Source organism: Dipodomys merriami, unplaced genomic scaffold, assembly GCF_024711535.1.
Source record: "Dipodomys merriami isolate MVZ:Mamm:240054 unplaced genomic scaffold, mDipMer1.0.p SCAF_8, whole genome shotgun sequence".
Lineage (NCBI taxonomy): Eukaryota > Metazoa > Chordata > Mammalia > Rodentia > Heteromyidae > Dipodomys > Dipodomys merriami.
In genome coordinates, this window is record NW_027206401.1 from 32,259,331 (window position 1) to 32,286,673 (window position 27,343).

General features: G+C 36.3%; 1 protein-coding gene across 2 annotated transcripts in view; it reads left to right on the forward strand.

Annotated features, from left to right (window-relative positions):
• The window catches only part of Sesn1 (sestrin 1), an 88,633-nt gene that overhangs the window by 39,974 nt on the left and 21,316 nt on the right, over window positions 1–27,343 (forward strand). The window contains exon 1 of one of the 2 annotated variants that reach the window (XM_070010579.1): window positions 24,336–24,504. The exons of the other annotated variant lie outside the window; for it this stretch is intronic. Within the exon in view, the coding sequence (XP_069866680.1) occupies window positions 24,403–24,504 (102 nt within the window). The 5' untranslated portion in view covers window positions 24,336–24,402. Of the gene's footprint in view, window positions 1–24,335; window positions 24,505–27,343 lie in introns of those variants that run through there. 2 annotated transcript variants of the gene reach the window in all.

Sequence of the window (27,343 nt, forward strand, 5' to 3'; positions counted from 1 at the left end):
CTAATTTTGTCTGTTTCATAGGTAATGTTCAAGCTTTTTTTTTTTTTTTTTTGTCGTCATGGGGCTTGAACTCTAGGCCTGGTCGCTATCCCTCAGCTCTTTAGCTAGTGCTCTACCTCTTGAGCTACAGTGCCACTTCTGGTTTTCTGGTGGTTTATTGGAGATAGGAGTCTCACAGTCTTTCCTGCCCGGGCTGGTTTTGAAACGCGATCCTCAGATCTCAGCCTCCACTCAGCTAGGATTACAGGCGTGAGCTACCGGCGCCCAGCATGTTCAAGCATTTTTAAAATGTTGCTCCAGTTGTTATTGTTACAAATTGTACTTCTAGAACTAGAACATTAACTTAAAATACTTACCAGGATTAATGAATACAAAACAAAATTAATGAAAGCACTATTTTAGAAAGCTAACTCATTTGACAGTGAAGTACTTGCTAGTCCTTTTCCGTGGTTTTGATTATAAATGTTTCAAAAAGGCTAAAACTGTAATGACAAAAAATTTAGAATAGATGTGGTTAAAATTTTGAAAAATGGGTTAGCAATTGACAAAACAAGTCTAGTTATTTCCATTGCACACAGAATTTTAATTATGATTGATGGCATTATATTAGCATGATAAGCTCTCCTTGTTATAATTAGGAATACATGGACACAGGGCTGTAAAAGGCTATTGTCATTAACAATTTTAATTTGAAGAACATTAGCTTGGAAAAGTTTTTCCTAAGCTTTGCATTTTAGAAAATTTATATATTTGGGGCATAAATATATTTAACATACAAAGAAGACTATTGTAGTTAGTATAACAACTAAGTTGATGCTCTGTGTACATACTTAATTTTTTATCTTTAGAATAAAAAGTTGGATTTTTGCCTAGATAATAAGTGTAGCAATTGATACCAGTGAAAACCCTGTGGTGTCTTACATGTCAGGGGATGGTGTTTTTGTTTGTCGGTTGTGGGGTCTGAACTCTGGGCGTGGCCACTGTCCTTCAGCTCTTTAGCTCAAGGCTAGCACTACCACTTGGAGACACAGCACCACTTTCCAGCTTAGGTGGTACTAAGGAATTGAACCCAAGGCCTCATGCATGCAAGGCAAGCACTCTACCACTGAGCCACCTTCCCAGCCCAGCCTTATTGTTTTTATATACAAGTGTTTGTCATGTACATATAGTGTCTGTTCTAGGTCTTATATATTCATAATTTATGACAGTCTACTAATGTCACAATTTTACCAGTTAGAGTGAATCATCTTGTATATGTCCTTTGAGTCGATCCTATTAATATTTTCAGTATTTTCTCTATATCCTTACAATGCTACAAAAGTGGCATGAATTTGCTTTTGACTCATTTATTAAACATAATTTAGGAAATATAGGAAGAAGAAAGTATTGGTTTAAGTATCTTTTTGCTTACCTTATTCCTTCTTTTTTTCCCAATGTTTTAAGTTGCTTGCTTGCTTCCATCTTTCCTTCCTTCCTTCCTTCCCTCCTTCCTTCCCTCCTTCCTTCCTTCCTTCCTTCCTTCCTTCCTTCCTTCCTTCCTTCCTTCCTTCCTTCCTTCCTTCCTTCCTTCTTTCCTTTCTTCCAACTTCCTAATTTCCTTCCTCCCTTAAAGTTATGCCAGTACTGGGGCTTGAACTCAGGACCTGGGCACTATCTCTTAACTTTTTGCTCAAGGCTAGCGCTCTACCACTTGAGCCACAGCTCCTCTTCCAGCTTTTTACTGGTTAATTGGAGATGAGGCTCATAAACCACAATACTCAGATCTCAGCCTCCTGTGTAGCTAGGATTACAAGCATGAGCCACCAACACATTTAGCATTTCCTTTTTGGTTTTTGAATTTTTTATTGTTAATATAAAGGTGATGTACAGAGGGGTTACAGTTACATAAGTCAGGTAAAGAGTACATTTATTTTTGGACAATGTTTTGGACAATTTTGGACAATGTCATCCCTTCCCTCACTGTCTTCCCTTCCCTCACGGTCTTCCCTCATTGTTTTTCCCTTCCGTCTCCATCCACAAGTTGTATAATTCATTATCAAATTGGTATTGCAAGTATTCCTTTCTGTTTAAGCATGTTCTTTAACAATTCTGTTCGGGTTGATCTGCTGGTAGCAAATTATCTTTTTTTCCCCTTACCTGAGAATGTCTAGATTACCTCCTTTATTTTTTAAGGGTATTTTCACTAAATACAGAATTGTGAGTTGACAATTCTTTTCTTTCAGTACTTAAAAATGCTGTACAGCTTTCTTTTGACCTCTGTGGCTACTTATGAATAATCGCCTATCCTTCAGATTATTTTTACCCTATGGGAAGATGTCATTTCTTTTTTGCTGCTCTCAAGGTGTGTTTTCTCTATTGTTCAGAAGTGCCTATATGTCCTTGTGTTGGGTTTATCCTGTTTGCTCACTTTTTAATTTGTAACTGAATCACTGATTATTTCCTCTCCTCCATTTTGCTATTGAGCCTATCCATTTAGTTTGCCTCTGGTTTATTTTCAGTTTCAAATTTTCTATTTTATTCTTCTGTCTTCTATTTCTTTGCTGAGACTCTACTTGTTTTTTATTTGTTTAAAGTACTTATAAATGCTTACTGAAGAATTTTTGTAATGACTACTTTAAAATAATTGTAGTATCTGTCAAATTAGCTTTGGTATCTCTTTTTTTTTTTCTCTCTTTTCATTCAACTTAAGGTCTTCCTGATTTTTTTTTTTTTTTTGGGGGGGGGGTTGGTCATGGGGCTTGAACTCTGGGCCTGGGCTCTTTAGCTCAAGGCAAGCGCTCTACCACTTGAGCCACAGCACCACTTCCAATTTTCTTGTGGTTTATTGGAGATAAGAGTCTCACGCAGTTTCCTGCCCGGGTTGGCTTTGAACCGGGATCCTCAGATCTCAGCCTCCTGAGTAGCTAGGATTACAGGCGTGAACCACCGTCGCCTGGCTCTTCCTGATTCTTTATATGATGAGAATTTTTCAGTGGACACCGAACATTTTAGATATTTTGTTACAAAAGTCTGGATCTTATTTAAATATTGTTTCATTTGGCTTTATTTTGATACTCCTCCAGCAGCAGAGGAATCCATGGCCTTATTACTGCCAGATAGAGACCCAGGACTCTCATTTGGCTTTCTAATGTGGGGAAAACCCTTTGTTATTTCTTGGTAGGGATGCAAATTTTAGTTCTCTACTAGATCTCCACTGAGATACCTCCTTGTCTGGAAGACACAGGAGTACCTTTTTAGTGTTCCCATGACATCCCAGGGTAAGGGCAGCTTCATTACCACTGGGTAATGTTGGAAAATCCTGTATGGAGTTCTTGACTGCTTCCTGGATTTGATCTTTGGCTACATGTTTACATAATGAATGAGATGGCACAACTGAAATGATAAATTCATATGATTTTTTTATATTTGACAACTAAAGTGATAGAGAAATCAAAAGATCAAACATTTACATATAACAATTTCAGTGTCCAATTTTCCCCAAACCCTTTGCCTGACACCTCTGTGCCTGATTAATTCAAAAGTATATTTAAGTATAATAAGAAAATATCTAATTTATATTTTCCTCAAAAGTATATTTAAGTATAATAAGAAAAATATCTAATTTATATGTTTCTCAAAACCAAAATATTTTGGAGGTCAGGTGCTGGTGACTCAAGCCTGTAATCCTAGTTACTCAGGAGGTGAGATTTGAAGGTTGTGCTTCTAAGCCAACCTAGGCAGAAAAATCCTCAGAACTCTGATTTCCAATTAACCAGCAAAAAGTTGGATGTGAAATGTGACTGAAGTGATAGAGCACCTATCTTGAGCAAAAAAAAAAAAAAAACTAAATGAGAGTGTGTGTGTGTGTGTGTGTGTGTGTGTGTGTGTGTGTGTGTATATATATTTGTTTGGTTTTGTTTTGCTTTGCTTTGCTTTGGTCGGTCGTGGGGTTTGAACTCGGTCCCTGAGCTCTTCAGCTCAAGGCAAGCACTCTACCACTTGAGCCTCAGCACCACTTCTGGTTTTCTGGTGATTAATTGGAAATAAAAGTCTCACAGACTTTCCTCCCCAGGCTGGCTTTGAACCGTGATCCTCAGATCTCAGCCTCCTGAGTAGCTAGGATTATAGATGTAAGCTACCAGCACCCTGCTCGAGAGAGTATATAATAAGAAACAATAAACTGAGAGATCTGCCAATCTGAACTGTTTCTTTTGTGAAAAAGAGTTGTTTGTTGTTGTTCATTAGTGCTACAATTGAAGACTAGCAATTTAAATAATCTCAAATGTCGTGATTTCAGATTTTTTGCTAATACTTAGTGCCAATAGTATGTTTTCCCAGTCATGGTTCTAAGTGAACTCAGCCATCCATGTTCTGTCAGGCTGCACATGAACAGTACAGGCATACTGGTGAACTCTCAGCTATGTCCTATTCTGTGACCACAAAACTATGTTTCCCCAACTGTGTTTTCTCTCTTTTTCATCCCTTCCATTTTATATTTGACACCACAGTAATTTACTTGATTAATTTATCTTCTGCATGAACAAAATTCTATTTAGGAAAAAAGCCAACTCAACAAGGTTTTTGAAAAACTGAATTGAAAACCCAAAGAAATTTTAATAGAAAGTTAATTCATGAAAGTACATTTAACTCTATTTGGGCCAACCAATTTAGAAGCTGCAAATGTTTGATTCACTTAATAATTTAATGATTTAGCCTTTTTTTTTGGTTTGGTTTTTGTTCTGGGCTTGGGCCTTAAACTCAGGGCTTGTGTGCTATCCCTGAACTTTTGTGCTCAAGGATAGTAATATAACAACTGAACAACAATATCTGGCTTTTTCTCGATTAGTTGGAATAATAATTTCACAGACTTTCCTGCCCAGGCTGCCTTTAAACCTTGATCCTCAGGTCTCAGCCTCCTAAGTAGGATTACAAGGGTAAACCACCAATACCCAGCTGACTTAGGGTTTTTAATACTAGTGATAGGATTTGGACCCTTCTCTTGAGATGCTTTTCTATGCTTATCAAGATAAAGATAGCCTGGGTTTCCTGGCCTGCTGGAGGAAAAATCACAAGACAGCTCTGTGATTTGCAAATTTGATGTTCTTCTCTGCAGTAGCTTTAAATTAGGCTTTAAAATAGGCTTCAGTTTGAACTGAAAATAGTAAGATGTAATGACACTTTGACATTAATGGTTACTATTTGAGGGGAAAATAAAATTCTCAGTTAATAGAATGTTTTAGCATTTAGAATACCATGATTAATAAGCTTTTATGACTTAAAGGTTTTATGCAGCACATGAAATCTATAGTCCTAAGACAAATTTGTAAAGTAAGGCAAAACTGATTTTTGGTCATGTTCTTCTACCCTCTGTGGAATCAATCCCCTCCTTGCTCTCAGGTACTGAACCTAGTTGTTTCTTGCCCCAAACCTACTCTTGGAAAGGAACTGACTCTCACAATAGAGTTACATCACTCTTGCATTTAATTTAAGCATGTTTAACTATTCTTTTTTTTTTTTTTTGGGGGGGGGTCCGGTCGTGGGGCCTGAACTCTGGGCCTGGGCGCTGTCCCTCAGCTCTTCAGCTCAAGGCTAGCGCTCTTCCACTTGAGCCACAGCACCACTTCCGACTTTTTTCTTTTTGTTTATGTGGTGCTGAGGAATCGAACCCAGGGCCTCAGGCATGCAAGGCAAGCACTCTACCACTGAGCCACCTTCCCAGCCCCATGTTTAACTATTCTTGTTCTAATATGGTACTGAATATATTTTTAATGTAATTCTGTCCCACTCTCACTCAAGTAGCATATGCTCCCTGAATAAGTGAAATATGAAATAAACAGAAATCTGTTGTTTTCCCTGTGGTATGGAGTTCTTGATTACTTCCTGTGGTGACCAACTAATTGTGGTTTTTTTTTGGTCCGGTCTTGGGGCCTGAACTCTGGGCCTGGGCGCTGTCCCTCAGCTCTTCAGTTCAAGGCTAGCACTCTACCACTTGAGCCACAGTGCCACTTCCGGTTTTTTTTCTTTTTGCTTATGTGGTGCTGAGGAATTGAACCCAGGCATGCAAGGCAAGCGCTCTACCACTGAGCCACCTTCCCAGCCCCTAATTGGGCTTTTTAATACAAGACTTCTAAACATATGCCAATGACTCTAACTAGTACTAAAGCAATTAAAGTCATCTGTTCTAATGCTACAGGACAAAATATCTGCTTTGAGCTTACAAAGTGGTTGGTCAGTATATAGTTTTGTACCTTCTAAAAGGAGATTTTTAAGGTTAATCTTACATGACTTCTTTGAATTCATTATATAGTTCAATCATTATCATAATCTATTTTGTGTTGTTATAACAAAATAACTGAGGCTGGATAACTTATTAAAGATCTTTATTTAGGTCTGGAGATTGGATCATTGGTAGAGTACTTTCTTAGCATATGTGAAGCTCTGGATTCATCCTTCAGCATCATCACAGTACTTTATCATGCTTATGATTCTGTTGACTAGCAGGTACCCCTGGCTTAGGGGAAATAGAACAATTGGTAGTTGCAGAAGGGGACAAGGCATGGGATGGCTTCATATTTAACAGTCTGCTGTCATGAGAACTAATCTGGTCACAGGAAACCTGATCTACCCCTCAAAGTATTAATCCATTCATAAGGGCAAAGTTTTCATGACTTAATTCATCTCTTAAAGAAGCCAACTGCCATATTGGGAACCAGTCTTCTAGCATATTTAAATCATAGGAGTAGGGTTTTAATTTTACAAGATATTTGTTTTTTAGCAGAAGTCAATGGAATCAATATGCTTACAAAAACTATGGGCATTATTGAACATCCATATGGAAACAAAAGATGAGTAAGTATCATTCTTACTATTTTCATCCCTGACAAAGAATATGAGAGACAATTTTTATAATTTTTTTCTTTTTTAGTAGTGTAATAGAAAATTATACTAAGCAAGAAGACATTTTAAAATTATTTGTATTGGCACATATTAATTGTACAGAATGAGGGGTTTCATAGTGTTATTTATTTATTTTTTGGGGGGGGTCCGGTCATGGGGCCTGAACTCTGGGCCTGGGTGCTGTCCCTCAGGTCTTCAGCTCAAGGCTAGTGCGTTACCACTTGAGCCACTGCGCCACTTCTGGTTTTTTTTCTTTTTGCTTATGTGGTGGTGAGGAATCGAACCCAGGGCCTCATGCATGCAAGGCAAGCACTCTACCACTGAGCCACCTTCCCAGCCCTCATTGTGTTATTTATATGCAACTGTGTTTTATTTTGTTTTTGTTGTACTGAGATTCCAGGTGTATCCTAGCATACCTGACTTTAGCAAATTTTAAGGCCAGACCTGATTTTGTACCTGATTGTCCAAGTGAAAAATACGTCATTGCTAAGATTCTATGTTTTATTTCTGATTCTTAGTTTCTTTATCTGTAAAATGAGAATTTTCATACTTAAGTGTTCTGTGTTTTCTAGCCTCATCCAATTTATTTTACAATTATTTTAGCTCTAAAATTCTTTAATTATTACATCATATACAAACTGTATGCTGCATATAGTTTCATTGTTTATTTCAAGAGGATTTTAGCATCTTAGAGTATACCAGAATCTTCCCTATGAATTAATAATTGCAATGCAAAAATACTAATTAGGAGAGATTTTAAGGTTTCTAGAATCTAATGATGTGTCTAGATGAAATAAAAACACCTTTTTTGCATGCCATAAGTACAGTCTCAAAAGACAGGAAAAGAAAATTAGATTTTCAGAGCCTCACTATATAATGCTTGATTTTAATGAAATTTTAATATACATTTTAATAGACAATAATAGTGGAATATTATTGCATAATCGTAACTAACATGGTTCATACATGAGGTAAGTTGTTTTTCTGGACTTACGGCTCATTGAGAAAGGAAAGATTATGCCTTTAGAATGTTTTGTGCTTTTTTTAATGTTGTATCAGGCATATCACAAGAGTTACATTTGGACACATGTTATTGCCAAGGACCCTGGAGGAGAAAAAGAAGGCAAGAAAAAAAAAATCTAAATTTCTTTCTTGAGTACTAAACTAAAGCTGAAGGAAGTTTTTAACAACTGTAAGTCTTTTTGTTAGTACTAATGGGGCAGTAAGCCTCTTTTCTGTCTCAGATTTATTTTGTTTCATTATTTTGCTAAAATTATTTTTGAAACATTTTTTTAAATGTACTAGAATTAAACTCATGTTTGCTTAGCTTGCTTGATTGGCTGGCACATTATCACTTGTTATTTTGGAAATAAGACTCTCTCAAACTTTTCATTTTTAGGCTGGCTTTTGAACCTCAATTCTTAGATTATCAGCCTTTTGAATAGGTTTACAGGTGTGAGCCACCAGCACCTGTCTAAAAGCATTTTTATTAAGTTAGAAAGAAAAGTATAAGTGAACATACAATACTTTACTAATAGGGAAAAGCTGAAATTGAACCCCTTTTTTAAAAATCTGTTTGTTTTTTTTTAAATATGCTGGGTGCCAGTGTCGCAGTCCTGCAATCCTAGGAGGCTGAGATCTGAAGATCATGGTTTAAGGCAGCCCAGACAGGAAAGTCCATGAGACACTTATCTCCAGTTAACCACCAAAAGACCAGAAGTAGAGCTATTGCTCAGTGGTAGAGTGCCAACCCTGAGCAAAATAAGCTTAAGAGACAGTGACAAGACCTTGAGTTCAAGTGCACGCGCGCACACACACACACACAGAGCAGAAAATTTAATAGCTCAACTGGAAATGGTGGTAGCAGTTCCTTCATGTATTTAATTTCAGCAGAATTGTCTGAACGTTTACAGGAAAAGAAACTACTTGTCAAGTGTTAAAACCAAAATTTAAGAAAAAAATCAGAATGTCATATCTAAATATTAAGAACGTCATCTCACAGTCAAATTGTTTAGTAGTATTTAGTAAGTTCACTTCCCTCAAATCAAAGATTAAAAAAAAAAGTACTAGGTCACAGCAAAAGTCATTGGTTTCTTTTTTATTCTTTTGAGGCATATGTCACACTAGCAGTGACATCTTTACAGTAAACAAACAAAAAATGATGCTTAAGCTTTCTGTAACTCACAAATATTAGTCATTTGAAACTCATTACTTTCTCAGGCAAGTCCTTAAACTAACCCACAAACGCTGATTTTAATTGCAAAGGCTACTGAACAACACAGCGGGCAGCGGAAATGAACATATCCATTCTACAGAATCTCTTCTTGCCTCAGGGACCAGATCTTCAGATGTAACTTGTTAGTAGAGCACTTATTTTCCTTACATGTGCAAGGCCCCTGGGTCTGATCCCCAGTACTGAATGAAAAGGAAAAGGACAGCCAATCCAATTTTTTTTTAATGGTAAAACCATAGTGAATAGGCTTCAGGTATAGGTCAGTGGTAGAACACTTGGCTAGCATGCTGTGAGGCCCTGTTTTATCCTCAGCACCATGGGAGGGAAAAAGAGTATTATACCAGGATTCCTCATCATTAGCACTTGATACACTGAATCACATAATTCTTTGCTATGGGGACTATATCTTCCTACCACCAGATGTGAAAAACAGAAATGTATGTAGACATTGTCAAATATCCTCTAGAGGATAAAATCAACTAGGTTCTCCTACTTGAGAATCATGGTACTATACTGATTAGATCTGAATAAATAAATCTTAAATTGATGAGACTGTTAGTGAAGATGGGAGAACTCTCATACATTGCTCTTCAGAATGTGAAATGGAGCCAGCCACCAGTGGTTCCAAATGTAATCCTAGCTACTGAGGAAACTGAGATCTTCCAGATCTCAATTTGAAGCCAGCATAGGCAGAAAAGAACATGAGAATCCAACTCCAATTAACCAGCAAAATGCTGGACTGGAGGCATGGCTCAAGTAGCAGAACACCAACTACACAAGCAGGCTAAGATCTTAAGTTCAAGAGCTGTACCAACCTATGTGTGTGTATGTATGACTGCATGTATGTATGTATATACACATGCATATAGTATGTATATACATGTACCTATTATATATACACATGTAATATGAATGTCTATGTTTATGTGTGTACATATACACACATGTATGTATACATATATGGAATGTGGAAAAATAGATTACATTTCCTTTAAAAAGTTAAATGTATGACTGTTATACATAATCTAGCCATTCTACTCCAAACCAAGAAAAACAAAACTATATTCACAGAAAGCTATTCAGATGCCTTTAAGGGATAATATTTTTCTGAGCTTATACTTCATTTTTTTGTTGTTGTTGGTTGAGGGACTTGAACTCTGGGTTTGGGTGCTGTCCCTGTGCTCTTAAGCTCAAGGCAAGCACTCTACCGCTTGAGCCATAGCATCATTTCTGGTTTTTCTGGAGATAAGAGTTTCATAAACTTTACTGCCCTGGCTAACTTTGAAGGATGATCCTCAGATCTCAGCCTCCTGAGTAGCTAGGATTACAGTGTGAGCCACTAGCGCCCAGCTTGGACTTCATTTTTAATCCCTTAAAACCTGTTTTCTTTGCTTTCTTGATATTCTTATATGATGTAAACTTACAAATAGCCATTTTCTCTCAATTTTTTAAGTACACTTCCATTTTTGAAAATTAGGATGTCAGTTTAGTTTTTCCATTTTAGGTAGTGCTTTTCTCTCTCATGGATTTCACAATTACTCTTTTTCTTCTTTTAGTTTTTTACCATATGTCAAGGAATGAATTTAATTCCAGTTATCTTTCATGGTATTCCTTGTGCTTCATGAAAAAAAAATGAGGTTTGGTTTCTGTAATCAGTTCCATAAAACTCTCTCATCATCTTTCTTTTTTTGTTTTGTCAGTTGTGGTGTGTACTCAAGGCCTGGTCTCTCCCTGAGCTCTTTTAATCAAGCCTAATATTTTACCACTTTGAGCCACAGCTCCACTTCTGGTTTTCTGGTGGTTAATTAAAGATAAGAGTCTCCTGGACTTTCCTGCCTGGCCTGACTTTGAATCATAATCCTTAGATCTCAGCTTCCTGAGTAGCTAGGATTACAGCCCAGTTCTAGTGCCCAGTTCTCATCTGTTAGATATTGCCTTTTCTATTCTATTTTCTTTTTCCAAGTAGATTGACATTAGGCCTTCTAATTTACCATCCATTCTAGACTATATCTTCACATTTATTTTCTAGTTTACTAATGATTTTCTCTTTAGCTATGCTAGATATTCTGCTTATCCATTGAATTTTCTCTATCAGTTGTAATAGCTATATCAGGCTCATTTTTCTTGTTCTTTACCTATATTTTCCATTTCTTTAAAAAATTGAAACATAAAGCGGTATTCTATATCTAATAATTCTGTTTGAAACCTTTGTAGGCCTGAGTCAGGTGATTTTTATTTCATATTACATTTTATGATTGTAAGCTCACATTTATTAGATTTTTTGGCTCCTTTACAGAAAATTTATATTAATTTTGGACTGAAATTTAAAAGACAGTACCAGCCCACTTTATTTATTTGTTTGTTTGTTTGTTTTTATTTTTTGCTAGTCGTGAGGCTTGAACTCTGGGCTTGGGTGCTGTCCTTGCGCTCTTCAGCTCAAGGCAAGCGCTCTACCACTTGAGCCACAGCTCCACTTTCGGTTTTCTAGTGGTTTATTGGAGATAAGAGTCTCACAGACTTTCCTGCTGGCTTTGAACTGTGATTCTCAGATCTCAGCCTCCTGAGTAGCTAGGATTACAGGTGTGAGCCACCAGTGCTCGGCCCTCCCACTTTAAATCACTGTCCTTTCTTTCATTTATTTTTGCTTGTTTTTGTTTTAAGACCAGTGGGTAATAAGGAAATCAGTAGCCAACTCTTCACAATGTATGTTTATGAATATCCAGACAAGATGTTTTTCCTCCCTCTACCCAGAATAAAATTTAAAACGAACAGTTTTCCATTGTCTTATGTAGATGGAACATTTTTTTCTAATTCATTATTTTATTCAGTGTTTAGCCCTTTGGAGTTTGGCTCTATGATGGTGCTGGTGGTCTGCCTCCCATTTCTCAAATCCTGGAATTGGTCATCTGTTCCTTATGCTGCTTCTCTAGCTAGATTACCAGGGGTCCATACATAGCTGCCAGCCTTCAGTGCCCATTACCTCCCTGATTTCTTCTGTTGATCATTTTTGTCCTCTGAGAACTTTTATTGCTTTGCCATTCTAAATTCTATTTCTTGCTCTGGTTTGTTTTTTGCAGTGCTGAGGACTGAACTCAGAGCATCACACTTCCTACGCAAATATTGTACCATGTGTAGCCCTAGAAATATATTTTGGTATTTTCCCAACATGAGTAGGAAGCTCTATAATGTGGGTCAGTTTTTAAGTAATCTGTGGAAGAGACATTCTTATAGGAGTATTTCTCTTTATAATTAAGGATCTTTGGCTAATGTGCTACCTAAGATTTTTCTGCGTTTTAGAATTTTACTGATTTTTTCCTTATAATTAAATACTTTGTATCGATTTCTTTACAGCTATCAGTTTGACAATAGTTTCAATTCCCTTCTAAATTTCCTTGGACTTAGAAAGCAGATAAACAAGTTTATTAAAGTTTCTTACCAAATAAGAGTAACTTGTCTCCAAGAAAGGTAGGCCAAGTATTTTCCACTTTGGTACATAAATTCTGTGAATCTATTTTGAGTCTGACTTACTTGCGCACTAGACTATTCTGAAACTCTCAAAAGAAAGTCAATTCAGGTATATACCTGAATATATTGACTCTATAAATAGTCACCAACTATTGATGTTTGGTTAATATTACTGAGCTTTAAAGGAAAACACTTAAAGGGGTGTGTGTGTATATGTGTACACTTGTGATAAATGGATTTACTTTAATCAAAAGAATCACATTGAATTCATGTATTATTTTTAAGTAGACAATAACATATTTATATACTAAGAGAAATCTTCAGTGTTTTCTTATGTTTTAAATCTGTGAAAATGACTTAAGTGATTATTTCTAATTTGTTGTCTTCTATATTTTTATTTTTCCTTTTATATAAGATATTTCATTTTGTTTAAACTAAAAGATAATTTTATTTCATTAAATGTGACGTTTTGATAAACTCAAGACTATTGTTTTCTCGCTAGTGTTTTATGTACAACATCTAAAATAAAATGAAAATGTATTTTTAAGTACTTACTTGGATAAGGTAGGCTGGTTGTTACTATTTCAAAGCAAGATAGACATATATCCACAAACATACTTCCCCAAATTGTCACATCTGAAACAGAATGTACTCTCTGTGTGGATCAAAGTTGACTTATAAATACTCTGGGCTTGTACCTTAAAACTGCAACAACATAAGCACATCCACACATATTAATTGTAACTATATCTAAGTTATAGTAAATAGTATGGTAAACTGTCAGTTGGTGCTTTTATATTCCTCACACAGTGTGGTAAAATTTATAAACTTTTATGCAAGAAAGCAAAATTTTAGTAGACATTTGGAGAAAGTTATGATAATATATCTTTAGTGAAACTTTAAAAAGAATGTTAAGTGTTATGGAAAATTTTACAAAAATTTAGAGGGAACCCACAAGGTAAATAGAATAAAAGGAAATTGGATGGAATTAACATGTATGAAGAAGGTAATAGCTAAGAAGAACTATTGCGAGATGTTACAGAGCATTTTAAATTTTGACAAAGGCTCAGTGTGGAGCCAGTCCTGATTTCCTGAAGAAGAATGAATGGTAAGCTAATGATTTGGGTGCGGTGAACAGTGATCCAGGAAAAAAAAAAAAATGCATGGAAAAATAATACAGGAAAAATGGGGAAGAGTGATGGGATGAGATTAAGGTTTCTTCACCTCTCTCTTGAAGGGTACGCAAATATTTGGGACCAACTTACTAAAATAGTAGAAAGAACATGCCTTTGAATCAGAGTTGCTTGAGTTTTTTTCCTTTACTCGGGCCTCCTGATGGCTATGTGGATTTGACCACACAGTTTTCCATTTCTGTAATGAAGTTAGCATCTACCAGAAGGATTATAATGACAGGTAAATGAAATAAAACATATGTTAAATGTCTAACAGTGCCTGGTACCTATTAACTATAATATGTTTTAAGTGTTCTGTTGATATTATAAATCCGAAATAATAGAATATAACACATATTAACTTCTAAATTAAACATTATCCTAAAAATCATTTTCCTAACTGCTACAATATCAGTCTCCTTTTTTATCACAACAGCTTTTTGCCAGTTCTCTAAGTCAAGGTTTACTTATAGGACAAAAAACTTGAAGTAAGACGATCATTATAGGAAATTATAAAAAGGAAAAGAAAGGAAAAAAATACTGATATTATTCTTAAAGAATCTAAATTGGGGAGAAATGATTCCTGGCCTATAGTAGGTGTCTAATTAACATTGAATAATTAACATTTGATACTGTTGAATATATTGGACTAATTAGGACCATATATGAAGGAGTTTGCAAATTTAACCAATCCTTCATATATAGATATCATGTTAGAGAAACATTATTATTTGAAAAATGTCCTAAATTACTAATGTTTAAGAGCCCAAAGAAAATATGAACTTGAAAAAAAAGAAAATACTAACGATGTAGAGTATCTGTTTACCAAGTAATGTAGTCAGTTTTAAATTAACATAACTTAGTATCTGTGATAACTAAGGAGAAGGAATAAAGCAAAGATATCACCTATCAATAAAATCTAAAACTAGTGTCCAAAGAGTATTTCTTCTCTCCACTCTTGGCAGTCTACAGAATACTATAAAATACTGAGGGAAAATATACATACATTTTAAGTGCATGGTGGGTTTAGGAGATGGTTTATGATGACAAGTCAATCTGATCCACACAAATCATGGTGGGGGAGTGTTGCTGGGAACCAAGGCCTCACACATGCTAGATAAGCTCTCTACCAAGCTACATCTCCAGCTCTAACTTAGCATTTAAACAGTACTTGAGGAAAAAACTAAAGATGGTTCTTGAAGATTTTCTTAGAAAATATTGAAAATTTATTTCAAATACATTATAAATTTGGTAAGGCAAATGGACAAAAAAATTAACATTTGTTTCACGGTGTTTTCTATTTATTTTGCCAGATGCTATCAATTTGAACAAACACGGGTTTGCACTTAACATGACAACAGTGAAATCTGTGGCACTTTGAAGAGCTTCTGGGTCCTTAGAAAACCTTTCAAAGAAGGATATGTACTGTGAGTGATAGGAAGAGGAAAAATGAAATGAAATTGAACTGTACACAGTTCATTCAGTTTGCTTGCTCCTATGCTTATTTTGAAGTGTATTTGTACATAGTTGCTTCTACTCATATTTTGCCCTTTTGGATTTGGATTGTAGCATTAATTTCAAAGTTGATCTTCCCCTTCTGACACTCCTCCATGGATGAGTTGACATACTAAATTAGCAAAATTAAAAACAAAAGAATCTTCTTATAGACATTCATACTCTTATTATCTATCTCCAGAAAGGAAAAAACAGTGCAAATTTTTAATTAAAATTACACTAATATTTTAATGGTAACCGTGTATGTGTATGCATATACATGTAAAAATGAAGTAAGTTATTGCCTCATTGTTAATATCTGTTAAATTTTTGTTAAGGATAGGAGATATTATCCTTTATCAATTACTTGTAAACTGGGACAGTATATCCTGTTTTATAAGTTGCTGAGTTCTGTTCTGACACTATAATTTTAAAAAAAAATTGAAGGTTGGACCTCATTGGTATCTGGAGCAGTTGAGGCCTTACTTGTTTGTCTCCTTTATGATTGGCTGAACCCTGTTGCTAAGCTTGATTTTTAAGTTAAAAGTTAAGGGAGCCCTCTTTGAATTGCATCCAGCTGCTTTTGACTGTGCTCTGTTCCTTCCCAGGTTTTTGGTGTTTTTTTTTAATTGGTTTTTTGTTTTCTTTTTGCATCTCTTAGATTTTTTTAGTTTCTTTTTTAGGTTTATATTTTTAACCCTATTTGTAAATTTAGTGTGCAATATTTTAAGATTTTTAAAGTTTTAATTGTGTATTTGTGGTACACAAATTAAAGTACTGTAATTTAAATATTTGAAGGTGATTGAATACTTGAAAGTTGACTGACACAAAACAAGGTTTGTGTAGAGTGCAAATACATTTTTTAAAACCTGCCCATTATAAGCACTAAATATGATCTGTAATCAAATATTAATAAGAATGAATCTAGAGTACTTAAAATTTTTCAGCAGAAATGAAATGTGAAATATAATAGTTAATAGATCATGTTTTTAAAAATTTAAAAACTATTATTGATCATACTTGCATTTTTGTTACTAAAGGATATTAGTGATACTGTTTTGTCACTAAAGTATATTTGAGATTAACTTTGTTGACTGGGCGCCCCGTGGCTCACAGCTGTTAATCCTAACTACTCAGGAGTCTGAGATCTGCAGATTGTGGTTTGAAGCCAGCCGGGACAGGGAAGTCTGTGAGACTCTTATTTCCAATTAACTACCAGTAAAGTCAAAAGTGGAGCTGTGGCAGTGCCTGTGCCCTTAGTTCAAGCCCCAGAACCCACACAAGAAAAAAAAAAAAAGATTAACTTTGTTGCAAGTTTTTTTGAGTAGGTCTAATTTGATATTCTTTTTAATTATACACAAAATCTCAGGACTGGCTAGACAAAAATTCTGTTGGGATATGAGTTTGGTTGGTAATTCCATAGACCATTATGAACAGTTGTGACTCTCTTTCCACCTCTATTTAACAGTTATGGGAATAAGATTAGATTCTTCTAGTGCTCTGCAGGAACCAATAGAAATTCTTCGAGTATTCTTTATACCTTAAATCCTTACACAAGCCTTAATAAAGAGCTACAAATAGCTTAGGTTCTCCAAAATTACTCTGAGTTCTAGAGTACAGATCATAAGATGTATATATAAAAAAGTGATATTCAAATTTATTTTAAAATTGTCAGCATAGTCTTTAAACATTAGTATCATAATTCTGATATAACATCTTAAAGTGGCATTTTATTAACAAGTGATTTAGATTAAAAATAAATTATTAAATCAATTAGAACAGTGAGGCTTATTTATAATTTAGGCAAATTTGAACCTTGAGGGCTTATGGATGGTAGTTGCAGAATTATGTGTTTCCCTATATTGATAGTGTCAAGAATATTGGATTCATACAGATAAGTAGTTTTGAATAAAACTTTCTGGTGTGTATGTTGGGGTGCACATGCGTGTGTGCATGTGTATATGCATTCATGCATGCATGCATGCTAAGCAAGCACACTAACAAGAAACTACATCCCAGCTCCCAAAACTAAAAAAAATAAATACCACAAACAAAAACAGCTTCCTTTGCTGTGCAGGACACTAGTTAAACAGGCCCAGGAGCTTGAGAGAAAAATAATTAAAAGAAGTACAGATTTCAAAGAACTACTTGTGTTTTCATTAATATAAAAGTTAAACCAAAAAGTTCCCAGAATGTATAATATGCCTAGAACTAAGAATCATGATATAAGATATGCAGTCCATTCCTTTTACATTACAAAAGTTTGTTACCCTTTTAGGAGCCCAGCAGATGTGACTAAGTCTCTCATGGCTTTTTTTCTTTCTTTCTTTCTTTCTTTCTTTCTTTCTTTCTTTCTTTCTTTCTTTCTTTTCTTTTCTTTCTTTCTTTCTTTTCTTTCTTTCTTTCTTCCTTCCTTCCTTCCTTCCTTCCTTTCTTTTCTTTCTTTCTTTCTTTCTTTCTTTCTTCCTTTCTGTGTGTGTGTGTGTGTGTGTGTGTGTGTGTGTGTGTGTGTGTGTGTGTGTGTTCACGCATGTGCATGCGTGCGTGCCAGGCCTGGGCGCTGTGCCTGAGCATTTTTGCTCAAGGCTAGTGCTCTGCCACTTGAGCCATAGCTCCACAGCTCCACTTTCAGCTTTTTACTAGGTTTATATATATACACAGCATGTGTATTCACATGCATATATGTGCACACATATACGTACACATAAACATATGTACATATTTGTATACATATACACATGTGTGTTGTGTGTTTATAAACTTTGAAAACCACTGAGTATGTTATATACAAAGAAGCCTGGAATAGAGTAGAAGAACAGGTTCTGTCTAGCTTAAAGCTTATAATGCTTGGTAAAATCAGAAATAATGGTAGAATTTCAGTGTTGAAATAAAGTTTGAGAGATCATAAAGTTCAGTTCTTATTTTGAATTGGTAGAAGGAGAGGAGTACAACTAGAAGAGTTAACTAAGATTTCCAGAGGACTGGAGGTATGGCTCAAGTGGCAGAGCACCTGCCTAAGAAGCATGAAGCCCTGAGTTGAAACTCCAAAAAACAACGAAGAGGCTGGACACAGGTGACTTACACCTGTAGTCCTAGCTACTCAGGAGGCTGAGTCCTCCACAGTCCTTATAAAACTGTGGTTCAAAGCCAGTCTGGACAGGAAAGTCTGTGAGACTCTTATCTCTACTAAAAACTACCCAAAAAGCTGATAGTAAAGAAATGACTCAGGTGATAGAGTGCTAGTCTTGAGCAAAAGATGCTCAGAGATAGAGCCCAAGCCCTGAGGTTAAACCCCAGACCCCAGGACCAGCACACATAAAAAAAGAATGGGTAGTTTCCACGCTGTTGAGTTTTCCTTGCTTTTCCTTTCCCTTTCCTTTCTTGTTGCTTGATTCTTCCTTCCTTTCTTAGAATTTTTCTTTTACCCTAGCAGAGTTGGGTGGTAAAATAATTCCCCTTAATACTCCCTAATCCCAAACTATATACTATCTCTGACTTACATGAGAGATTAAGTCTAAATCTGACATTACATTCCCATCGCAAGATATTTCTGTTTACTCAGAGAATGTAAGAAATTAAATGCATATATCTGTCATTCAGAAATATTTCTATATAATGGAATTACTGAATGCTAAATGGTTACATTATATCAAGATTTCTTTGATTTGTAAAATAATAACATTGGTATCATACATAAATTTATATCAAAATGTATTTTTAGCCAGATAAGGTGGCTTAAGCCTATAATATAAGCTTCTTGGAGAAAGATAGCAAGACAGGAGAGAGATTATTTGGGGCCAACCTGAGCTAAAAGTTCAAAACCCTATCAACAAAAAAATGCTTAAGGGCATGGTTAGCAAGTATAAAAACCCAAGTTTAAACCCCAATACTACAAAAAAAAAGTATTTTTCAAATTAGAGTTTTAACAAACCAGGAAAAAATATTATCTTTTCCAGTTTCTATTGTTTAAATTTAAAAAAAAAAAACAAGAATCAGGGAAATCAGATTTTCTACAGATTACTACAAATGAAGTAATCTTGAATTTCAAATTTGAGTCCATGTAAAAATTATAATTATAAATGGCAATAGCTCTTTTTTTCTCTTGAGCATGTAATTTACCGAAGCTAGTTGTGATAAGAGGGGGGAAAATACACACACACACACACCCCTTTTGGATAAAGCAGAAGACAAGTCTTATTGCAGCAAGGAGGATTTTGAAGAGCAGAAAAACTGAGGGGAAAGTTCAGTGAGTGGTTTGTTTTTAAAAATGTGTAACATAGTCTGCAGTTCCATAGTAGTTTCCAGATGTGGCCTTGTACTTTGTACCCAAGTTAAGAATCTACAACTTAATACCCTCTAGGAAAACAAAGGTATCTCTTAAGGAGGTAAATAAAAGTATTTTAAAGGATTAGAGACCTACAAGTAAAGATTTTCACAGTGGAAGAGAGGGAGGTTCTTTAAGCTATGTAATTAAAGCATATATGACAGAATTCTTTTTACCACCTCACAGTGATAATCTTGAGGGTAGATGTGCATGGGAGATCAAGATAGTTGTTAGAATGCAATTAGATTTAAAATTTTAGAATGTTGTGTGAATCAAAATTATCTTTAGAATGAATAAGATTTAAAATTTTGTTATGATTAAAGATCATTAATAGGCATTTACTCCAACTTTGCAAAGACTTATTCTATGAAATGAAAATAATTTAAGAGTTTAATTCCACCAAGTATTTGGGGTCAGGATTATTAAAGTAGGCTTGGTTTTAATTGCATTAAAAGATTTTTTGAGTAGTCTACCTGAGTAATTCCTTGGGTTTAAAATTATGTTATAGATTAAGCCAGTTCTTGGCTTGTCTTCACAAACAGAAGACAGAAGCGTGATGAGAATTTAAAAAATTTTTAACATATTTTCACATTTTTTAAGGTATAAATGAAATCCAGCAACTTAAAAAAATTTTAAAGGCTTGCAAGTTACCATAATTTGTGTATTTGTTTTACAAATTTATAAAATATTAATAGTGATCACCATTTTTTTCATGTAAAATGCTCAGTGACTGATACACAAGAGTTGCTAAGTTACTATCTCTTTTATCATTAGCTTTATCATTACCACAAACTTTTAGTACACTGAATTTGCAGTATAAAAATGACTTTCTAATTTAAAACCACTGACACTTTTTGGAATACTGCTTATTTCCAACTATGGATAGTGGCCCATATTTCTAAATCCTGTGTCAAATACTGTGTATGTTTAAAAGAAGAAACTCTGAATCACAGAAGAAAAACAGCAACAGCAAAGATTTGCCCACATTCTTGTTCCTTTAATTCTAAAAATTGAAGAAGTGGAAAAAGTACGGAGCAACTAAAAACAATTTTAAAGTTCAGTGTTAAAGGGATCTTATTGTACCCAAAACATGATGTTGAAAAGGAAAAAAAGTGCTTAGCAGACAAGCTATATATATAAAAACAGGAAGATATGAGCTGGAGGAGACAGATCTTGATAAAATTAGTAAGCAGAAGTTATCTTTATAAACCAGCATTTATTCTAAATGAAATGTTTTAAATGACAATAGGGTTTTATCCCCTCCCCTCCTAAGAAAGCTTAAACCATATAAATCTAACAAATCCCACTCCCATACTTAGCCATGTTCTCTGGTTTAAAAGCTGAAACATTGCCGGTTCCCTAACTAATTATTGAATATATTTCTGTTTCAATGTGTAAATTTAAAAGTTGATATTACTTTAACCTTTTTTGGTTAGGAAGAAGCTTCAAGGTTTAATATATAACTAATCTTTCTATTAAAATATTCCTATTCTTGATTATAATTTTAAAAGACCCAAAGGCTTCATGGAAGAGATATTTGGCAAAAAGACATTAATTTGAGAATTATCTCCTAAATTTCAAAAACTTGTCTATAGGAAGTGGCGCTGTGGTAGAGTGCTCACCTTGAGCTGAAGAACTCAGGGACAGTGCCCAGGCTTAGAGTTCAAGCCTCATGACTGACCAAAAACAAAAACCAAAAAACTTGTCTACAATGAAACTTGTCTCAAAAACCTTTAATTACCTTGTTTTGGACAAACAAAATTTGCTATCTTCCCTAACACTTTTCTCCTTTCTCACTGCTGTCAGACCATCCTGTTGCTTTGCCAAGATTGTCTTAACAGCCTTGCTTTTCTTTTCTCTTTTCTTTTCTTTTCTCTCCTTTTCTTTTTTCCTTAACAGGCTTTCTAACTCATCTCCCTGCCTCTGGTTTTGCCCCCTTCTAAGAATATATTTTTTCTAAACATTAGCTGAAATTGTCACTATTATTATATAGTATCCTTAAAGAATGAAATTCATATTTCTTAATGAATTTTGAAGATCCTTCTTTCCCTTCCTACAGTTTATCTTGTACCTAAATTTCTTCCATTAATCTTCTCCCTCTCTGCTACAGACCCAGTGAATTTATTTTGTTTTCCTCATTTCTGTTCCTAGGCCCTTTTCACAAGCTGAGTTCTTTGGTAAGGACTGTCTCTACCCTCCCTCCCAAATCCTTCCCTGAATTTTCTTGCCAAGGCTTCTACTAATAGTGTTAAGTTCCAGCTCACATGTCTCTTCCTTCAGGAAGCCTGTTTTCAACCACCATTCCAAGTCTGGACTCCCTTAATGTTTCATAGTTTTATGCCAAGACCAAGTCATTTGGCCTTCCTCTGCTTTTACCAGGGTGTTCAGCTTGTTTTTGAGGAAAAGAAGGCTGAAAGTAAGTCTGCTAAGAACAGATGCAGAGGCAGTAAATCTCACTTTGACACAGCTGAGTAAGTTGACCAAACATCAAGTTGACCAAAAAGTCAGATTTGCTATCAACTTCTCTGATCAGATTCCAGGATTCTTCCAAACAAATACAATATGTTTTAATAGCAGACTTTGTAAAATATGTGCTGGCCTGAACGAATAACCTGTGGTAGATTTCCAAAACATTGTCCTTTGTAATCATTGTTCTGTGCTCAAGATGATCATCTTTTCAGCACATGGTTATTACATGCCTATAGGTGTCCTGTACTGCATACCTTCAGTACCCAGTAAAGTTCTTGGAAAAACTCAAGCGTTTTACTATTTTGAACAAAACATCTCCAGGGGGCTGGGAAGGTGGCTCAGTGGTAGAGTGCTTGCTTTGAATGCATGAGGCCCTGGGTTTGATTCCTCAGCACCACATAAGCAGGAAAAAAAAAAGCCAGAAGTGGTGCTATGGCTCAAGTGGTAGTGTGCTAGCCTTGAACTGAAGAGCTGAGGGACAGCGCCCAGGCCCAGAGTTCAGGCTCTATGACTGGACCCCCCCCAAAAAAAAAGATTCCTAATTAATTTCAACATATCTGTAATATTTCTTTAATAAGTATCAAACTGTAAATACCAGTTAATAAATGTATGCAAATTTGGTTTGAACTTTTAATTACTTTAATTCATTGGGGGTCTACTAAATGTATTTTTTTCCCTTGTCTCGCCTAGAAAATAGGAAGGTAAGCACTGGAGAATAATTTTTATGTTACAAACACAAGTATAATAACTGCTGAATAACTGTTATAACTTCAGAAAAAAGAATCATAGTGCAACTCTTCCTGAACCAAAGTTGTCTTTTTTTCTTGTACTTCCCTCATTTTAAAACCAGCTTTTATATCTCACAACTCTATATGTCAAGTGGTTTATGTATCCAAATTATTCAATTTCTTGGATGCTATCTCCTATTGCTGCGAATTGAATGACTTTACTAGGTTTGTTTTGTTTGTGGTTGAGTGAGCATTTGGTTATGCTGTTTACTTCTGTGGTTTTGCTTAGTGGAAGAGAGCCTAGAAACCTCTGCAGCCTTTTTTTTTTCTGTTCATTAATCCCCAACTACTTCTTGACCAATAAAAACTACATACTGTATTGTGCTTTTACGTATTTTTTAAAGCAGCTTATGAGAGCATACAAATTTATTTGGAGATAATAAATAAAAAGTAACTATTTTGAACCTGTGACTTTTAAAACATCATGACTGAAAAAAACCGGAAGTGGTGCTTTGGCTCAAGTGGTAGAGCTCTAACCTTGAGATGAAGAGCTGAGGGACAGCACCTAGGCCCAGAGTTCAGGCCCCAGAACCGACAAAAATAAATAAAAATCATAGCTTAAGAGTTATAAAAGTAATTTAGTGATATTGGCACCTCACTTGTAATACTGAAACCTATTTTCATGTATCTGTCCATGATGTCCCAACATTTCCCTCCTTAACCTAAGCATGTAACACATGGGCAAACACAAAAACAAACATGGGAAAAGATCTAATTTAGCAGTTGATTTAAAAAATAGAGCTATGAAAGGAAGGAAATTATATTAACATAGGACCTCACAGATTTGGGTTCTGGACCCAACAAGATTAAGTGCTCCTTTGTAACCTCATTCTCCTCAAGTTCCTCATTGATTTCAAAGAAGGGATTTTTTTTTCTTTTTAACAAGAGTGCTTAGGAGAGACCATTAGAATTACAAAGCCTTCACACATATTTGGGAAGAGAAAGATAATTCAGATGTTTGCTACCAAGGTTTATTATCTGTGTAGACAAGTACGTAGCTTGCCAAAAATAGATTTTTCATTGAATATAGGCCATGATCTCATACTTGTTTCTGCATTCTGCTGCCTAGTCGGAGTTGTTTGGGCATTATTGGAAAGGGAGAAGGGAAATTTCCATCGTTTATAAGATGTAAAGAGAACCCCATTCCTCTTCTTGCCATATAGGTCATTCCAGAGATTTGTATGCCTTTGCCCCTAGGTAAATGGCCTAAGTAGAAGAGGGAGGGTTGGCCCTCATCCTACAGCATCAGCACATGCTCACATCCCGGCCCAGCCCACCAAGCCTGTTCTTGACCTCAGAATTAGCTCATCCGGCTTGTTTTTCGCCTGGGCTGTGCAGGGCCCCGCTTCCCCCAGCCTCTGCGCTTAGGGGGCGGGACTCTGCGGCAACGCGGTCTGGGATTGGTGACTGTGCCCGCCAGGGCGGTGGAGAGACAGGCCCAAGGCGGGGCCTGCCGGCTTGTTTGTCGGCGCGGCCCCGCCCCTGCTGTCCGGAGGAGCGCTGCGGTGAAGAGCCTCGGCGTCCGGCCAGCGCTCGCTCGCTCACTCGTCCCCTCGCGCTCCGCCGCCGTCCCGCGCCGACATGCGCCTGGCCTCCGCGGCGAACGAAGCGTACACTGCCTCGCTAGCCGTCTCGGAGCTGCTGGGCTGCAAGCAGTGCGGCGGGGGCCGCGGCCAGGACGAGGTACCCGGGCGAGGGGCTGGGCGGGCGGGCGGGTTACCTGGCCGAGCCGCGGCGCTGCGCGGAGGTCGTGCCGCCCCCAGCATTCTCACGCTAACAGCGCCCGAAAACGCTCCCCGAGAGGGGGCGTCAGCGCAGCGGGCCCCGCTCCCCTTCCGGAGACCCGCAGGTGAAGGGCGGCAGGTGTTGAGGGGGAGACCCATCCTAACGCGTCGACCCTGGACGGAAAAGGTTGAGAGGCAACCGTCTGGGTGGTTTAAATGAAGTCCCGAAGCGTGAATAGCTCTAGAGCTGGGGTAAAACAGCCTGTGGATTTCCCCACTGGCGGCTTGTCAGAACAGATTATTCAGTCACCCTCGCCTCCAGCCCCTCGTACTTTAAAAAAGAAAAGGAAATGCATTTGAATCAGTTAAAAGTACATTGCCCGCATAAACTCTGTTCTGCAAGCTCTATGACGTGATGCTCTGCGATTCCCTGTTTACTAAAGCATCTCTCCCTGTTGTTTCTGAACTGGCCTTCAGAAACAACTTTGTCATTTTAACAATTTATTTTTCCGAGTGCAAATACGATGCTATTTGAAAATTACTGGTATGAGCTTAGTTAAAATATAAACCTTCAAAAGCCTTTCATTCGAAAGTGATAAAGGGAAAAAATGAATTTCAATTGAAATCTAAAGAAATAATTTCTCTGCAGCTTTACCTATTAAAATGACTCAGGTTTAGTAATTATATCTTTTTACAAATGGGGTCTGTGTTATCAGTACACTGTATATTCATAAAGACTGAAATGAATCAATCTCATATGGGTTGTAGAACACCAAATATTTTTGTCTAGATTTTTACATTTGTGTGTATTATTACATGTTCCTTGTTTACAGATGACAGAACAGCCTTTAAAAATCTTACAGGAGCTCGGAAGAGCACCTGCTTAGTATGTAGAGTCTCAGCATTTGATCCCCAATATGCATATATAAATGTCTTATAATATTGCCTGAGAAACTTACCAAAGAGAGAAAATTGAAGTAGCATAAGAGATTATTTCTATTTTGTGTAGAAATGAGCCCTGATCATCTTGCCTAAACAGCTCTTTCATTTCTGGGTATGGTTATGTGCAGATTCCTGGTTCTTGCCTCATCTAAAATTTCTAAATATAGCCATGTAAACTAGAAGATAGACTTATTAGCGTGTACAGTGATTATAAAATATGTAGATGGTTGGTGTAGTCCTATTTCATTTTTAATAAATCTAACATGGGAAGATAAGTTAGGAAGTATTGTTTTACAGAAAAACTAGTTATTTTACCAAAAAAAGACATAATTGTCTCAACTAGCAAGTTTCCATAATGCTTTTGAAAACTTTATAGAAATGGAACTCCTGAGCATAAGTGTAGAGCTTGCATAAGGCCAAGTCAATCTTCTAAATTTTATTTATTTACTTGTTTATTTTGATGCTAGGCATTAAATCCAGGACTAGAACATGTTGGGCAAGTGCTGTATTACTGAACCACATCCGAGCCCCAATACAATACTTTTGAGTAAGTTTTTTTTTTCTGAAGTATAGTTCATAAAAATCACACCTGTAATCTTACAGGCTCACACCTGTAATCTTATCTACTCAGGAGGCTGAGATCTGAGGATCATGTTTGAAAACCAGACCAGGCAGGAAAGTCTATGAGACTCTTCAGTTAACCACCAGAAAACTGGAAGTGGCATTGTGGCTCAAGTGGTAGAGTGCTTGCCTTGAGCTGAAATGCTCAGGGACAGCATCCAGGCCAGAATTCAAGCCCCACGACTGACACCCCCCCCAAAAAAAAAAAATTCACAAGTACCTGAACTCCAAATATCCTGGTAGTGTTCTTGACGATTTTAGAAGTACTAGTACATTTTGCTGTAATCACAGTGTTTCTTTGTAAGGCTTCTAGACCACTTTTTTAATTAAATTTTTTGAACATCAAAAGGCCAGTGCCCAATTATAGGCACTGTGTAACATCTTTTACATTCTGTGTAACATCTTTTACTTTGTTGAAATGAGTTTCAAAAAATATACATTGCTTTATAAAAGCCTTTAGTTGGTTGGTTGGTTGACTGATGACTTTCTTTCCTCTCCCTCTCCCCTCCTCCCACCCCCACCCCCAATCTCAACTTTCTCCACTCTCCTCTCTTTTTTTTTTTTTTTTTTTTTTCTGGTGCTGGTCCTGGAGCTTGAATGCAGGGCCTGGGCCACTATACCTGACTTTTTTAGCTCAAGGACAACACTCTACCACTTGAGCCACAGTTCTACTTCCCTATTTTTGGTAGTTAATTGGAAATAAGAGTCTCATGGACTTTCCTGTCTTGGCTGTTTTAAACTGATTCTCAGATCTCAGCCTCCTGAGTAGCTAGGATTACATGCATGAGTCACCAGCACCAGGTGGTTGGTTGATTCTTAGGCCTGCCTGGACCTCACTGTGTACCCTAGACTGGAACTATAGACCTTTAGCTTCCCAAGTGCTAGTAGGTAGGTGGTGTGTGCCACCAGCCCAAATTAATTTTTAATTTTTTTAAATAAGATTAATACCAATGCTGTGATTATCAGTCATATACATAAAACATCCAAGCAAGATTTTTAAAAATACAGGTATTAAGTACAGATAAATACAGTGACTCAAATGATTTACTTTATTTTCAAATAGTTATGAGCTTTATTTCATTGTGTATGTATATAAAGTCAGTCTTTCACTTAGAGATAGTGATATAGATTCATAAATGTCTTTAACATTTTGAAACAACTGATTAGAATAGTCCTTTCAGTCTGCAAATACTGATTTTCCCCCCAGAACTGATATTTGAACCCAGGACGTCATA